We start from the raw sequence: 15,246 nt of genomic DNA, 5'->3' as shown, positions 1-15,246 counted from the left end.
AAAAATGAAACAGCATTAAATGCTTCTCATTTATAACTCTACTTTTTTCAACTGAATTGTTTTGTTACTTTTTCATTCTACGTCAATCATCCGCCTGAAGCTACGTAATGTTTATAATGACATCATGTGGCGTAAGAATATCAAAAATTTATCCCATGAGTGATATCCACCGCATATTGAAATAAACGTGATAAAATGTAATATAAAATGAAGCACAAAAAATTTGATACGGACCAATTCAAAATAATTCGCAATAGGTATGTATTAATTACCAATAAATTAATCAAAGCTTCTTTCTTCATTTATAGAAATAAATCATTTTGGAACCCTTGGTTTATTGTTTGTAAATATGCAGTCACCTTTAAATTAATGCAATATCACTAGACAGAATTAACGATATTCATTTCCGTATATGAAGACTGTTTGAAACACACCAAGAATATCGGAGTATTTTGCAATATTTAAAATGCTTACCACTGTGTCTTAAATAGACATTCAATTTCTATCACTTCTGGCAGATAGCTGCCTATTTCACAAGGGTCAAAATCAACAAAGTCAATATTTAAAGTGTCCATTTCATTTATTGGATGTACATGGCAACTTAACTTCAAAAGATTAGGCCAACATGCAACAAAGCCCAAAATGTCCTCAGCCCTTAGTGAATTTTCTGTTAGACTGAGCCAGTCTTCCTGGATTCCAGTACAGTATAGCAGGGAGTATATATTATTAACTCTTGTATCTACATGTCAACTCAAACAACGTCTTTCATGCACAAAAACAAATCTATCACACTCGCACACCATTAATATACATACAGCAGTATAGATCAACGTCTGACACCAAAGATCTGCCTCTAAATGCCTCGTAAATTAATTCCATCGAATCAAATACTGATGCACAATGCAAAGTATACATATTCATAAATTGATTCAATTTACAATTTCACATTAACAATGCATTGTTAAAAAACAGTTGACAGAAAAAAGTGATTGACATTTACAGAGCAGCAGGTACTTTGCATAGTCTGGTATTAACAGTAGCCAATAAAACGGAGAAATAAATAAAAACAATGCCTTCAACAGAAAGGAAAACATTCAACAATCACTAAAAGCCATACAGGCTGACATGGAAGTATATTTCAGAAGAAATATGACATTGCATTTAACAAGTGCAAATAAAATGTGAAGATCACCTTAAGATATAAAATTGGATAGAGGGATATAGTTTGCCTCTTCTGGATAATCTGACATTCCAATGCAGTTCATTCTGTTTATTTTATTTGTACATGTAGAGAATTGTTTTTAAATCTTGTGTCATTAAAACAATGTCTGATCAAATTTCACCCTTGCCAACAGTATTACTTAATTTTATTCTAAGAAACTTTATAGTGTCAAGCAATATCATTGCAAGTAGCTCCATTTTAACCAATAATGTTCTTATCAGTTTTTAAAGTTTTAACAGTCAATTTAGTACAATTTCAATATAAACCTGTTAAGAAATTTGATCCATATTTCATTCACAACAAATGATCTACACATTGAATCGGCCAGATATGATGCATATTCTGGTGTTTAGCTGCATCCCAATCCAGACTTCTTCTTTGCAAAGATATCCTTCAGATTCATGTTCACCTGCAACTTTTCTCTCTTTACTGGTGTGTTGTTCAAACAGAATCTGAAACAAGGGAGAAAAGTATTGTATTGAGACACTCATCAAGTATACAGGACAGAGAATCTATAAGTGTTTAGATAATAAGTGCAAGTCATTTTATAAAATCTTTGTATAAACATACATGTAGCTCAAGAATAAGAATTTCTTATACATGTACAAAAATAAGGCTCAGTCCAAACTATGAACTGTAGATTCCTTATTTTCCGCAAGTAATTAATTCCATGATCCAACAGTTGTGCATAAAATCGCTGAAATATAAATTCGCGAATTCTGATATTTTATCAATGTTCATTAAGTTTACATTGATCTGATAAATAAAAGTGACATTTTAAAACCAGCAAGATGTGCTTCTCGCAATTTTACCCAGATATTAATTTCTCGCGTTTAATTAAGAATCTACAGTAAAGATATATCCTATCACCTAACAGGATAACACAATTATCCCCAAGCAGTGTTGATTTGGTTGGAAACTATTCTTGGTTCTGGTATATAATGAGCATGTGTATATACATATACTTTTTAAATAAATAAAATTGGTTGGTCTTGTCATTTGATATTCTGAGTAAATTTGTACATGTATAAATAAACAAGTCTTTTATTTACCTTTTGAATTCCTCCAGCTCTTTTTCTACTTCATCCATCTCTCCATTATCTATCTCCCCATCAGCCTTGGGCATAAATATTTCATCTGAAATGTGTAAATTTGACATAACATAGTACAATGTGTTTGGTAAACATTACATTATTTATAAACAGTCAATTTTGAATAGGTATAACTATAAATGTTAAAATTTATCTTGAATTTCTATGTAAAAACATTAAATATGCATCTAAATTACAAATTATTTTCAATGTAGTGTAAAAAGGGGAAACTTCTCAACAAAATTTAAATCATGGTGTACATGTTTAATGGTATGACAAAAAGAAGTATGGCTAAGTTATATTCAGGTTCCTTTCAACCAGTCTTGTTTGATTTTAATTTTTAATGTTAATGGGATAAACATACATGTACCGGTATGTCCCTTAGGAGATCCATTAGTTATGAGGGTTCAATACATATAACTTCCTTACCAATGACACTCAAGTCTTCACTATTCCTGTTCTTCTTGTTCTTTTTCTTGTTTTTTCCACTTTTACCCTGAAGGAAAGTCAATAAAAGGATCTCATAACTAAGACAGGCAGATATAGTCCATGATAATAGATTCACGATGTCTCCACAATACTGATTGAACATAATGAATCAACTGAATAAAAGGCTGATGGACAAAGAGCAGTATTTAAACTCCAACAGACTATACCCATGGCCTTACAACACATAATTCTATTCATCTTGATTTAAGTTAGTTGCTCATTACATTTTTATATAGTTTTTCAAATCAGTAGAAAATAACTTGATTATGAAAAATAGCAGGCTGCAAAGATAGGATGATGCATAAGAAATTATATCAAATAGGTGAAAAATTTGCTTTTTTTGGGGAGGGATATGATTTTCTACATAGTAATCATTGTTTCCAGCCTCAGGCAGAATTGAAATTGGATTCTGCATCTCACAAGCCTCATATTTTAACCACAGAGCAAAGATGTTGATGATATTCAATCAAATAGATCAATACAATTTCACAAAACATTTAAATCAACATCTTGTGATGTTGCGTCATAACAAGTATAATTCCTGATATGATGTGCTAATTTAACAGTGTTGTACCAAGAATGCTACTTTCACTATAGTTTTTATAAATACGTGTATAAATATTAAAAGTTTTAAGTCAATTAATACTGTACTTTTTATAAGAGTGACAAACCACACATCTATTTACCTGGTCTGGTGGGGAGTCCTCCAGCTTGACGACGTTGTTCTTCTTGCTGTCCGGCTGTGATTTGGGTAGGAGTGACGTTGGGGGCTGGGAGGAGAAGACTGGGGGAGGCGGGGGCTGTCTGAACATCAAACCATTCATTCCGTGGGGAAAGCCGGTCTTCCCATTCTGTACCACACACGGCCTTATAACGTGGTTCTGTTGTGTACTGGCTGGAACATGGTGGGAAGAGCCTGCTGGCACCCCATTTTGTCTTGGAACATGCTTCTGGGGTAAGGGCTGTTGTTGCTGCTGCTTGGCAATGAGTTGAGCCGCTAGCGTCTGCTGTTTGCTGATCTCCTCAGGTGTCAGTTTGGAGAGTTTTGAAATTTTTGAGAAAGGTGGATGCAAGTCTGGTGGATGCTGCATCATTTTGACCCCTTCTGAGATCTGATGATGACGAGCTGAGGGCACTGGCTGTCTGTTTGGTTGTGGCGACTGAGGGACACTCTGCTTTTGAGACTGGGTTGTCTGCTTACTGACAGATACTGATTTGGGCAATTCCTCATGACAGTGTTGATTTTGTTGTTTTTGTGCTTTTACAGGTTGCTGGACTGGCTGGGCTATTGTTGTTCTTACTGCTGACTTCGCTGGCTGAGTGGCAACAGAGACAAGTTGTGAAATGTTACCATGATTGACAACAGACTTCTTCATTTTTTTCGCATTCTGCTCCAATACTTCCTCTATCACAGTCTTAGATTTATGGTTAGCATTTTTATCATTGCCATTCATAACTGGAATCCTTTTATTGTCGGCTTGTTTTCTGACATTATCAGGCAGAATAGACTTGTCATTCTTCTCCTTGGCAGATTTGGGAGTATTTGATACAGGGACAGAGGCAGTTTTCTCAGTATTCCTAGGAGAGATGGCATTATTTGAAGTGTCTTTAACCTTGCCTACTGGTTGGGAAGTATTGGAAGCTGATTTCTTGGCACTGGATTTACTCTTTTCTCTTTGAGCTAAGTCGGTGTCATCTTCTTTACCAGCTGGTGGTTCCCTAACAAGTTTCAGATCAGAGTCTACACTGCTGGTACCATCTGATCCCTTCTTTTTCTTCTTCTTCTTTTTCTTCTGGGCTGCCTTCTCTCTCTCCTCTAACTCAATCATAGCAAGTCTTTGTCTCTCTTTCTCTGCTTCCTCTTGCTCCTTTTTGATTCTTTCGGCTTCCATTCTAGCCTTTTCCTCAGCTTTACGTTGCTTTTGTCTTGCCCTTTTCAGAGCCTTGGAAGATTTTTCTGGAGCTTGATCCTTATTTTCAGTACCATTGATGAAATTGAGCAGTTCATCTAGCCCCTTTCCAGCCACTGGGTCTTCCTTTGGACATTCTTCCACTTGAACAACCTTGACTGGGCGAGCAGGTGAATTATTGTTGTGGTTGGAATTTGCCATTATACAATTCTGATAGTGAGGGTCTTGCTTCTTTTCACTTTGTTGCTACAAAGAAAAGTTCATCTGTCAGTCACCACCAATACCACATATTATCAAACAAAAATTAAAATACAAAGGCAGTCAAAGTTTGATGAATACTTCTCCATTTTCAATTAAAATTTAGTTTTGCTTCTTGATAAACTTACCTTTCTCTTTAATCTTAACCGAAGTCTATTCCTCATCTCCTCATAATTCTTACTTGTTGGTGCTACAGGAGGCTGTCATAAAAAATAGCAGATTTTGCAAATTGTTGTAGCAAAATAGAACCAGAAAGTTCAAATTTTCTAACATAGAAGAATGATTCAACGTCCTCACATAGATTTTCATGTTTTGAAAATTTAACTTTGGTATACTTACATTTCCGTGACCAAAGAATTCACAATAACAGCAATCACAGTATTTGCCCTCCTTTTGGTTGGATGTGGATGTAGAGGAACTCTGCTCTGAGCAGCTGTCGTCTACACTATCACAGTTGTCATCGCCACAGTGATTGTTACAGTTGGGTTCCATACACACCGTCGATGTCCCAACACTGACATTGTTGACAGTTGTTGGCATGGACACGCCATTTGGACAGTGGTTGTGGTCCGGCGTGGGCTGATGCACATGGTTGGAAGCATTCCTGTTACCGTGGTTACAAGAATGAGTATTACTGTTGGCATTCAGACTGTTGGCAAACTGGCGAATCATCTGCATGCCCTCTTTGGCATTCTCTCGGATATTCCTAGCTGCTGAGAACAACTCCTGAGTAACCTTCACTGTGTTCGGATTGTTATTATTGTGCGACTGGCAGTTGGCATTGTTCTTTCCCAGTAGGGTTGAGTTATGCCTTTTACAGTGTTGAGAATGCTGTTTGTGGTCTGCTACTGAAGACACACCGTTTGTGGGAACCCCTGCCTGTTTCTGTGAGATGTTGCCTCCCAATGTGACTGGCCTTGTGCAAGGTGGGGTCATACTACTTGCAGGTAAGTCATTGTGACTAACCATTAGAGTGCTATGGTCATGGCTGACGTTTGAGATATTTGCCACTGCCTGGGGTGTAGAGAGTGACACATGGTGACTTACTGAAGATTTGAAAGCACTAGTTGGTATGGTAGTGGTGGACACTGTCTCCATTCCCATTTGAGTTGCCACTGAAAACGGTTCATTCAGAAAGTTTGCAGTTGAAAAATTAGTTGTAAGAGGAGGAGGAGGAAGGAGGTCTGTGCTGATACCGCTGTACTTGGGAAAAGGAATGCGAGCATCGTATGTGTTATCCCACTCTCCGTAAGCATGATACATATGCTCGTGGATTCCCTCTGGGGAATCAAAGTCAAGCTTGGGCAGAACTTTCCCTGATGTCTGCAGTAAAGACTTTGGCTGACGAAGTGGCATATGGAGGTCATACAACTGAGTAGGCAGAAGAGGAGAATGATTGGGTAGTCCATGGAGGCTGGGAGAACCATGGATGTGAGGATACAAATGGAGCTCAGCGGGGCGAGAACTTTCTGCAGCAATGGACTGAGGTAAGGAAGTTGATACAGTGTTTCCTTGCTCCCGAAGACAAGCATAACACTTACAAGAATTCTCCTCTTGTTTTGTCTGAAATAATGAAAAAAGGAAATTGTAAAGAAATAAAATCAAAACATAAAAATTCAAAACAATACAGGTTTGCATAAATCTAAGATTAGCATCTAGATAATTACAAATGAAAACAAAATCAACATTTTTTTTACCTTTTGTTCATTCTGGGCCTGCCTTTTACAGTGAAAACAATCACATTTCTCTGAGCTAATGAGATCATCAAGCGCTTCATCATCGTCGTCTTCATCTTCTTCCTCCTCTTCTTCATCATCATCTTCCAGGCGCATTGAGGGAGAGATTCTCTCCTGAATGCCCTTCAAAGATTTTTCCTGGGAATTTTCCCTTGATCCTTGGACATCATCCTCTTCATCATATTCAATGTCATAGTTATCAAGTTCGTCATCATCATCATCTTCCTCCTCTTCATCATCACAAATGTCCATATCTGCCATCTGTTCTGCTATCTTGTCCTCATCTTCTTCCTCCTCCTCCTCTTCATCATCCTCTTCTTCATCTTCCTCATCATCATATATATTCGTATTCCCATCACTAAACCTTCCATTATGTCCATTTTCACCATCGTTAGAAATGTTATTCTCATTGTCCACCACAATCTCCCGACTATCAACCAAGAAAATAAAAATTGTTTAAGAACTTCAAAATTGAAAAAGTGTCTACAAGTTTTATAGATGTGTCCTTGTCAAATTTTTAAAAAACTGCCAAATCCATATATTTTTAGATCATATATCTCAAAATATTGAATCATTTTGTGTCAAACTTAAAGAACAAGGGAGTGTAATTCAAACATATTTTTCGATAGCTCAATAGGATTGAGCAACAAGAAGACAATATAAACCCTCTAGTGCAGTATGCCTCATTACAACAAAGAAATTCAACACTTACATAATTGCCGATTCATCAAAAGGCAGAGTGAGTCTCTCGTGGATGAGGGGACTAGATGAGCCACTGCTGGATGTTGTACTAGACATGGACGGAGGGCTAACATCTATTCGATAACGATTGGGGTCGTGGAGGAAGGTGGGGTGTCCCCCTGGATTACTGGCCTCCAATGCCTCTGGATTTATGATCCCACATGTGATCATGTGCGTTATTGTGCATTCATCACAAGGACACCTAAAATTATAGTGTAAACAATCAGTATCTACTTAAAACACATCCAAAATCAAAGGCCGGAATTTAACAGTCGTATATCAAATAATTTTAGACATAGAATAGAGAAGTATATGAATTATGTTTTGTGCTGCTTTAAAAACAAAAATAAGTTTATTTTCTTATAAAATAGGTATTGGTGCTTTTACAATTCAATAACTCATTATGGTTACAAAATTTGAAGAAATTTCAAAGTTCAAATAAATTATTTTCTTTAAACAATTTTCACAGTTTCATGATTTCAATACATTAACAGTATGTCCCTAATTATAATAATAAAACATACTTTAATTTATTTCAATTCCCGTTTGAAACAAGATTCCCTATGGTACGGTTGTTTACAAACAAATCCACAACACGTGCTATCTATATGCTCGACCAGACCAACTACATTATCGTGTTTATTTTTAGCAACAAAATCACTAGATACGTTTATCGCTTACATTTATTTTGGAGACCGTGCCCGATAACAACTAAATTTACATCGCAAATTTTATTTCTATCGGGCACGCTCTCCAATTAAATTGTAAGCCATAAAATAAAATAATATTTAGTGAATTTTTACACCTGATTGTATTCATCCGCCATTTCTTGATTAAGCAAATTTATACTTATGCAATGAGTTGTCAATAACCAGGTAGGCAATGGTTTTTTTGTACACAATTTAGTTTAATAAATGGAATAAAAATCGTGTAATACGTTTAATACTTTAAGGAACTTATTTCTTATGCGCATTTAAAAGGCGGTGCAGAGCATGAATTTGGACGATTGCCAATCCAGACGATCGCTAGAAGGCTGTCGAGCATTAGCTCGACGCCTTAAAAATCAATGTGCAACGAAATTCTAAAGATTTTGAAAGGAATTTTTGGGTCTAATTTCTATAAGAACTGAGACTGATAAAGGAGACATACCTTTTCCTGTTACAACGTGGACAGTGGCATTCTTCAGCATTGGGTTTGGCACCTTGTAGCATCATCCTCATTGTCTCAGTAAATTGAGCTTCAAAGCTACAAGTAAAAAGAATAAAAATAATCAGCTCAAAATCTTCTAACTACAAAATTTAGCATCTATTTAAAGAATTGTCCTACTCTTCCATCTTCGTTCAGAATGCTCTTGTTGAGAACTGAATGAACTCAAATAAAAATCAGTTATCTTTCAAGGAAGCATATGTGCATATAAATACCAGAAAATCAAACAAAATAATCTGATACCAATTTTTACAGCAATACAAAATTTTCTAGTAAAAAATTATGCATAAAATACTGTCAGAAGAGGAAAAGCTTCAAGTGTAATTAAAGCTTTTTATTATGTCATTTTTTGCTTGGTTCTGTTTCATTGTGTTAAGTGTTTTGTTTTGGTTATTTCATCAAAAGCAAATAATACACTTTAACCTTACCTATGAGTCACCGGTGAGGCAGTGCTTTTAGCCACCTGTTCCTCCAAGATCTTTCTTTGTGCCTTGAAAAACTCCCAGTCTTCTTTGAGCATTTTCTGTTTTAACTTTAGTGTTGCCTACAAATATGGAAAGTTATCAAAATAATGTACACCAATTCCCACTTTGGTTGATATATGTACATCAAACACCAGCATAAAAATACTTGTATATGCATTTCATAACATGAAGTCAACAAATTACTGCTTTAAGTAGATTTAAGCAACTGAGACAACGGCTGTGAACCAACTTGGTTCAAAATATCAAGAAAATGATTATACACATGTATAAGAGACACTTGGTCAGCAATCCAAACTTAAACAATACCAATAAAGGAAAAAATAAAAAGAGGGTATACTCAGTTGTTTCTCTACTCTCCCCATCTCTCTCTCTTTCTCTCTCTCTCTCTCTCCGTTTTTCAGTATGAACTGACCTGTTCTTCATTATACTGCTCAATCAGCTGATGGCTGTCCCTCCACACTACAGAAATCACAGACATTTCATCGTCAAACTTCAGATAACGATGTAAAAGGTTGGGATATGTATCCTCATGATACGATTCCTTGGAAGCAGCACCTAGTCTGGTAATGAAAGAATATCTCATATCTTTAATAGTTAGCGGACATAATTTGTGATCTAAATAACAAATATACCAAGTAAGGCCAAAAAAAATGAATGATTTGTTTCTCAGGCACCGCCGCATCAGTAAAATCATCGCCGCATCAAACTTTTTTATCGTTATTTTTCCGGATTTTTCATATCTTATCATTGTCGGTTTTCTCTATTATGGAATCAATGTAAACAAACAATCAGAACAAATGCTTGTCTCTGTCAGTGAAAAACGTTATTTTATCTGAAACGTCTATCCAGTGACCAACCTAGGGGGCTACCTGGGCTAAATACAAGTTTATGTAAATATAATTACTCGCTTTGTGGTCGGTAACTTAGCCAGAATTTCCTCAGAAAGAGAAGTTGCCCTGTATTCTGAGTTCACGATCGTGAAAGTTAACCCCAAATGCAATAAAATGATAATAATCTAATTCAAAAGACATTTTCAGAGCCTAAGTTAACCCCTGTTGTAATTAATAACTAGCGACTGTCTTATCTTCAGAGGTTATAAATACGGTTGATGCATTCTCATACTGTGCACTGGAAATTACAACCGATGTTTATAACTTTAGGTGCTGATATTACAATTAGTTGGTAACTTGTAATTAATTAATAACTCTGCCTAGTAAGTGCTAAAATAATCATAAAACCGTTTCTGTACAACCAACTATATGACGGTAGTAATTGGGTCAAAGGGTTGGACTAATACCTCCAAAATACACTTAAACACATAGCTGATTTTATTTGTCATTTAGCCAACACAAATACGAAACATTTAAGCTACAAAATATATGAATACACATAATAAATTAAATTATAAAAATTGGATAAGATTTAAAAATTTTTAGGAGTTGTTTTATTTTTAATTGACTTGCTTCTAATCAAATTCAAATTAAGGTTGAATCTGTGTATAAATGTATCATCATTAGCATTATGCCATTGTCAAAGAATGGAAGTCTACCTGATTTCTCAAATTTCTCCCTATTTTTCTTTGAGGGAGAACTTCAGAAGTGAAGTCTCCCTAAACTAAGTTTGCTCTGGGTTGGTCCCTGTTAACACAACCACTGAAATTTCTCTGTAATCTTCAGAAATTGAAGCCTCTGCGATATTGCATAGAAGCAGGAATAAAGGACAATTGTATTGTTTGAGAATTTTATGATGACTAATTTACTTTTCCTTGATTTCTGTCCTCAAGGCACTGAAGATTGATAAGAAAACACCCCCAAATGAATGCTTTATTTGATAATTTTTTATATGGCAAATTCAACTGTAAAATGCCATAAGACATCCCCTATTTCAGTTTAGACTTCTGTTATTACTGTGGAGGGGAAAGAGGGGCCGCAAAATGAAGCAGGGGCATAAACCATTTGTCATTTTTGTTCATCTGCAAAAACTCAACCTTTGAAAAGGAAACAGAAACAGTTTAAACCAAAAAGAGCAGATTAAAACAAATGTTTAAACTTTGCCAATGTATGAGCTTGATGAATATCTGCTAATGAGTACACAAATAAATCATAAAGTATGGGTTACCGTCATTGTAAATTTTGTCTCAAAAAAAAAAAAACAAAAACAAAAAAAAAAAAACCTGCCTGCCTCATCAAAATTTCAAAATTTTGGCCCGAGAAACTAATGATTAATTTTTTTTGGCCTAAAGTAAGAGTATGATAAATGAAACCCCAAATCCAGACATTGGAAAGTTTTGCATTAAGCAATGATGTATAAGAATTATTGATTTCTTCATTGATGGGACACCAGTTCATCACAGGCCAACTCCCAGCATAAGCTAATACACATTTTATCTGAGTGGTATGGGATAAGTGACCACAGTGATATCTTAACCAGACAAACTGATTCTTCATTCATTACTCATGAAGAAAACTTTTAAAGCTTATTTTCTCAATGCTGCCTTTTATTTTCCAAATTGTAACCTTGGTGTAATAATGATGCAGATGTTCAGCATGAGGTTTTCTTTTTTTCTTAATTTTCATTGCAAATACTACACTCATACATCATTTCTCAACTTATGTCCAATTCTCACCTTAGCTGTGAAATAATAAGATGAAGACTGCTCTGAATGGAAGGCTCTGTGTAAGCTATGGATTGAAACAGGTGCTTGTTGTGCAGTTCCCAAGTCACATTAAATTTGGACAGGTGATCTGTTTTCTGAAAGAGACAATGCAGATCCCACTTAATAAAATACATAAAGTGATACTGCATTTCACAATTTACACTGAGTTAAGTGAGCATGTTCTTCTCGAAAGTAACCAACAAGAATGCTTACTAATTTTTCTAAAATTTTGCCCATTTTCCTTGAAACCACACAAAGATGCTCGTATTCATCTAGCAAAAGTTGGATGAAAGACTTGGCCTCAGGTGGGGATTTATAACCCGAATTGAGTTGCTTCAGCAGTTTTACTTTCATTTCTATCACAAATTCTCTGACTTGGGACTCCAATCGAAGGAAGAGTTGATGGGGATCCCTTGTACACAATCTTAAATAAAATAACAACATTTCATTTTTTGGTGTTTTTTCTGTAATACACAAATCATTCTATTCTTTCCAACACAATTCCCCTTTTTCATATTTTCTATTATTATCTTTCGCTACAAGAATTTTACATAAACAAATTTGGGAATAAAATTATTTACCTGTGAACTGAGTCTTGGGCTGACTCATCATCAGGTACATTGGTATCTTCCTCATACAAATCCCCTTCCCGCCTTCCATACAACATCCGTACAAGTTTCCGTAACTCTGTCCAACAGTTTTGAAGTTCCTGAGTTTCTCTGTCATGTTCTGTCTCAATTTGTCTAAGTAAAAGAATATCAAGATTTTTACAGTCAATATAAAAAAAAATATGTGGATGTATGTGCAAAGTTCTCATGATGACAATAAACCTTGATGTTAAAGATAACAGACTGTGTCATTGTGAGACAATATGAGGAACTAGTACCGTCTTTCTGTGCACGCCTCACAGTTACACACTGTGCCATTGGGTGTGGATGGCTCGGAATCTAACCCAGGATCCAAGAATGGCAAAGGAGATGGCTCTGGTTGCAAGTCCGCATCCTGCAAAAAGGAATAAATTATTAATTTAACACAAAGAATTAGTATCAACGTAAAATTGCAAAAAGCACATTTTGCAGATTTTAAAATCTGATGCACAGTGTGCATGAAAACAGTAAGTACCATAAAGGATGTGACATCTACTTTTCTGTCCATGCCTTGCTCGGTGGCCTTCCTGCATTCCAGACAAACCCACAAAGGTAACTGTTGGCAAATTTATATATGTTTAATGAGTATGTTTGGCTATTTCATGTTACTTCATACACAACTTGTACCTCGTGTATTATTTACAGTTTTTCCGAGATTTAATGAATTAAAAACTGAATTGAAAACTATCCAAAATAAAAATTCATTATAACAAATATATTACTGTAAGTGTACCTGAGACAAAGCATTTTCCATGCTCTTTTGTGAGTTTCCTAAAACAGAAAAATAACAATAGAATATAAGTTTTATTTTGGTAACCGCTCAGGGTAAAAAAAAATAGTGAAATATTCACCTTTAAAAAACGATCAATTTCAACGTAATTCTAAAATTGGCTTTAATTACCTAAATCTCCCACAGAAAGTAAATCAGGTGCTTCATTTCTCTCACAGCCACAAAGGAGGCACCTTTCCTTATCTAGGTATGGGTTAGGTCCCCTGGAGAGTGGCAGTAGTTGAGGAAGATCACAGTCATCCTTAGCATCCATTAGCTTCTCTAATTTCTGCATGGTCTGCAATTAACAAATTTCAATTGACTGTCTGCATCTTGAAATGCATTCCATGGGTACAGTGAGTTTTACTTATCTTATTTATAGGTATATATTGTGAAAATTTACAATGATTGCTTACTTTCTTATAATTACAAATCAGATGACAGAAAAATGTAGACTGAATATTCATGTTATGAAAACAATACATGCTGTCCTGTATAAAGACAAGCAAGAGTGCATGATAAAAAATAGACTAATATATCATAAATCAATCTCCTTAAATACGGAATACTGTGTAAACATATACAATGTTCTTGGAATCACAAATCTACCAGTATATGCTCTAATTCACAAAATGATCTGTGTTATGGTAAGTGCATCACCAGGATTCAGTTATCTTTACATCCTGTACGCATGTAGTCATTTTGACATGCACATAGTTATCTATAAAGTTAATGTGGGTCAATATCTATGTAGGTTAATGATCAGCTGGTCATTTATTGAGATAAATCATAAAATCCATTAAAATTCCAATAATAACTTTTAAAAGTACTGTCCTGAAATAAGGCAACAAGTATTTCGAAACTCAATATGTGTATCAAGGCTTGAAATGTCATTTTGAGAGCTAAATATGACTTTATTTAAATTTCTTTGACATTCCAACACTTTATAAATCCTAAACCTCCTCCTACTTTTTTCACAAATATCATATTTTATCTTCATTCACATTGACATGAAATACATCACTAGAAGAGGGGATATGTCAAGGTCTTAAAATGCATAACCAACTGAAAACACCTGTGCAATAAGAAATTAAACTGCAACTTCTAAAGACTCAATTTTGGAATACACTCTTAGCTTGCACTCGCAGTGCTACCTCAAAGACAGGTCACATGTAGCAACACTTACTCTGGTAATAGAAACTGGCTTGCTGCCAATTCTAAAAAACTTTCCATGGCACAGTGAACAAAATACAATTATTGAAGGAGAAATTAACTCATTGGGCTCAAGTCATTAATTTACATTTAAGAATGATATTCTCATGGCTATCAATTGAGATATAATGGTCAGTCTTGCATTGCCATATATGGCAAGCACAAACATGCCTGCATTGCAGATAATTGAGTACCACATATAATATAGATTATCGAAATTATAGCTAAATATCGTTGCAAAAAAATTTACTTAGTTAGGTCAACTATGAAAATAAACACATATACTGTGCAATTGCAGAGAAAAAAACCGAGACATGCAAACGATGGACATTTTCTTATAAGAATTAACCTATAAATAAATGTACACAATTTACGCTTTCGGGACCGAAGATACACAAAGTTCAAGATTGTAAAATAACTACCTCGGAATCAAGGCTTGGCGATAATATCTCCGTCGGCGCTGGGTTTGACAAATCAAAGCCTAGTGACCCAGGAAAACTTTGACATGTCTGGTTTGAAGTCTTGACAACAGAACTTCCCTTGTGCCTCCTTCGCTTTGTTTTACGCTCTTCTAGACCGCTCATCTTAATTATTCAGCTTTCTTTGTTACCTTCAATTATTCTTACTCATTTACTTGGAGAAATTTTAAAGTTTTCTGTGTTTAAAGTCTCGAATCGTATCTGGGTGTTCATTTCTCTAAACCAACATGGCGATATGGGGGTAACATTCCCAGCATTCTATTCGTTGCTTCCGAAATCAAGGAAGGGGCGTAACTCTAGACAGAGTTGAAATGTTTTCATTTTTATTTGTATTACTATATAAAA

The 15,246-nt window shown here is 35.3% G+C and overlaps 1 protein-coding gene across 1 annotated transcript; it reads right to left on the bottom strand.

Moving 5' to 3' along the window:
• Window positions 1-561: 561 nt before the first annotated feature.
• LOC117689858 (protein FAM193A) lies at window positions 562-15,157 on the bottom strand. Its single transcript, XM_034472146.2, has 19 exons — window positions 14,845-15,157; window positions 13,343-13,508; window positions 13,175-13,212; window positions 12,917-12,997; window positions 12,681-12,796; window positions 12,376-12,537; window positions 12,008-12,218; window positions 11,765-11,889; window positions 9,551-9,698; window positions 9,082-9,197; window positions 8,597-8,692; window positions 7,419-7,649; window positions 6,668-7,136; window positions 5,310-6,533; window positions 5,099-5,170; window positions 3,489-4,958; window positions 2,743-2,809; window positions 2,275-2,359; window positions 562-1,674 (listed from the first exon to the last, which is right to left on the bottom strand). Exons 1-19 carry the CDS (start codon window positions 15,004-15,006, stop codon window positions 1,572-1,574), a joined length of 5,142 nt encoding a protein of 1,713 aa, XP_034328037.2. The 5' UTR covers window positions 15,007-15,157; the 3' UTR covers window positions 562-1,571.
• Between the last annotated feature and the right edge of the window lie 89 nt (window positions 15,158-15,246).

This window comes from Magallana gigas, chromosome 8 (genome assembly GCF_963853765.1).
Source record: "Magallana gigas chromosome 8, xbMagGiga1.1, whole genome shotgun sequence".
NCBI lineage: Eukaryota > Metazoa > Mollusca > Bivalvia > Ostreida > Ostreidae > Magallana > Magallana gigas.
The sequence above is the reverse complement of the archived record's forward strand: the minus strand, read 5'-3'. Positions and strand labels throughout refer to the sequence as shown.

Excerpts from the sequence above, each read along its gene's own strand:
- LOC117689858 (XM_034472146.2), bottom strand. The coding sequence starts at position 15,006 with ATGAGCGGTCTAGAAGAGCGTAAAACAAAGCGAAGGAGGCACAAGGGA. Across the intron at positions 11,890-12,007 it reads GCAAAATTTTAGAAAAATTA|AAAACAGATCACCTGTCCAA; the intron begins GTAAGCATTCTT and ends TGTCTCTTTCAG. Across the intron at positions 1,675-2,274 it reads GAGCTGGAGGAATTCAAAAG|ATTCTGTTTGAACAACACAC; the intron begins GTAAATAAAAGA and ends CCCTTGTTTCAG.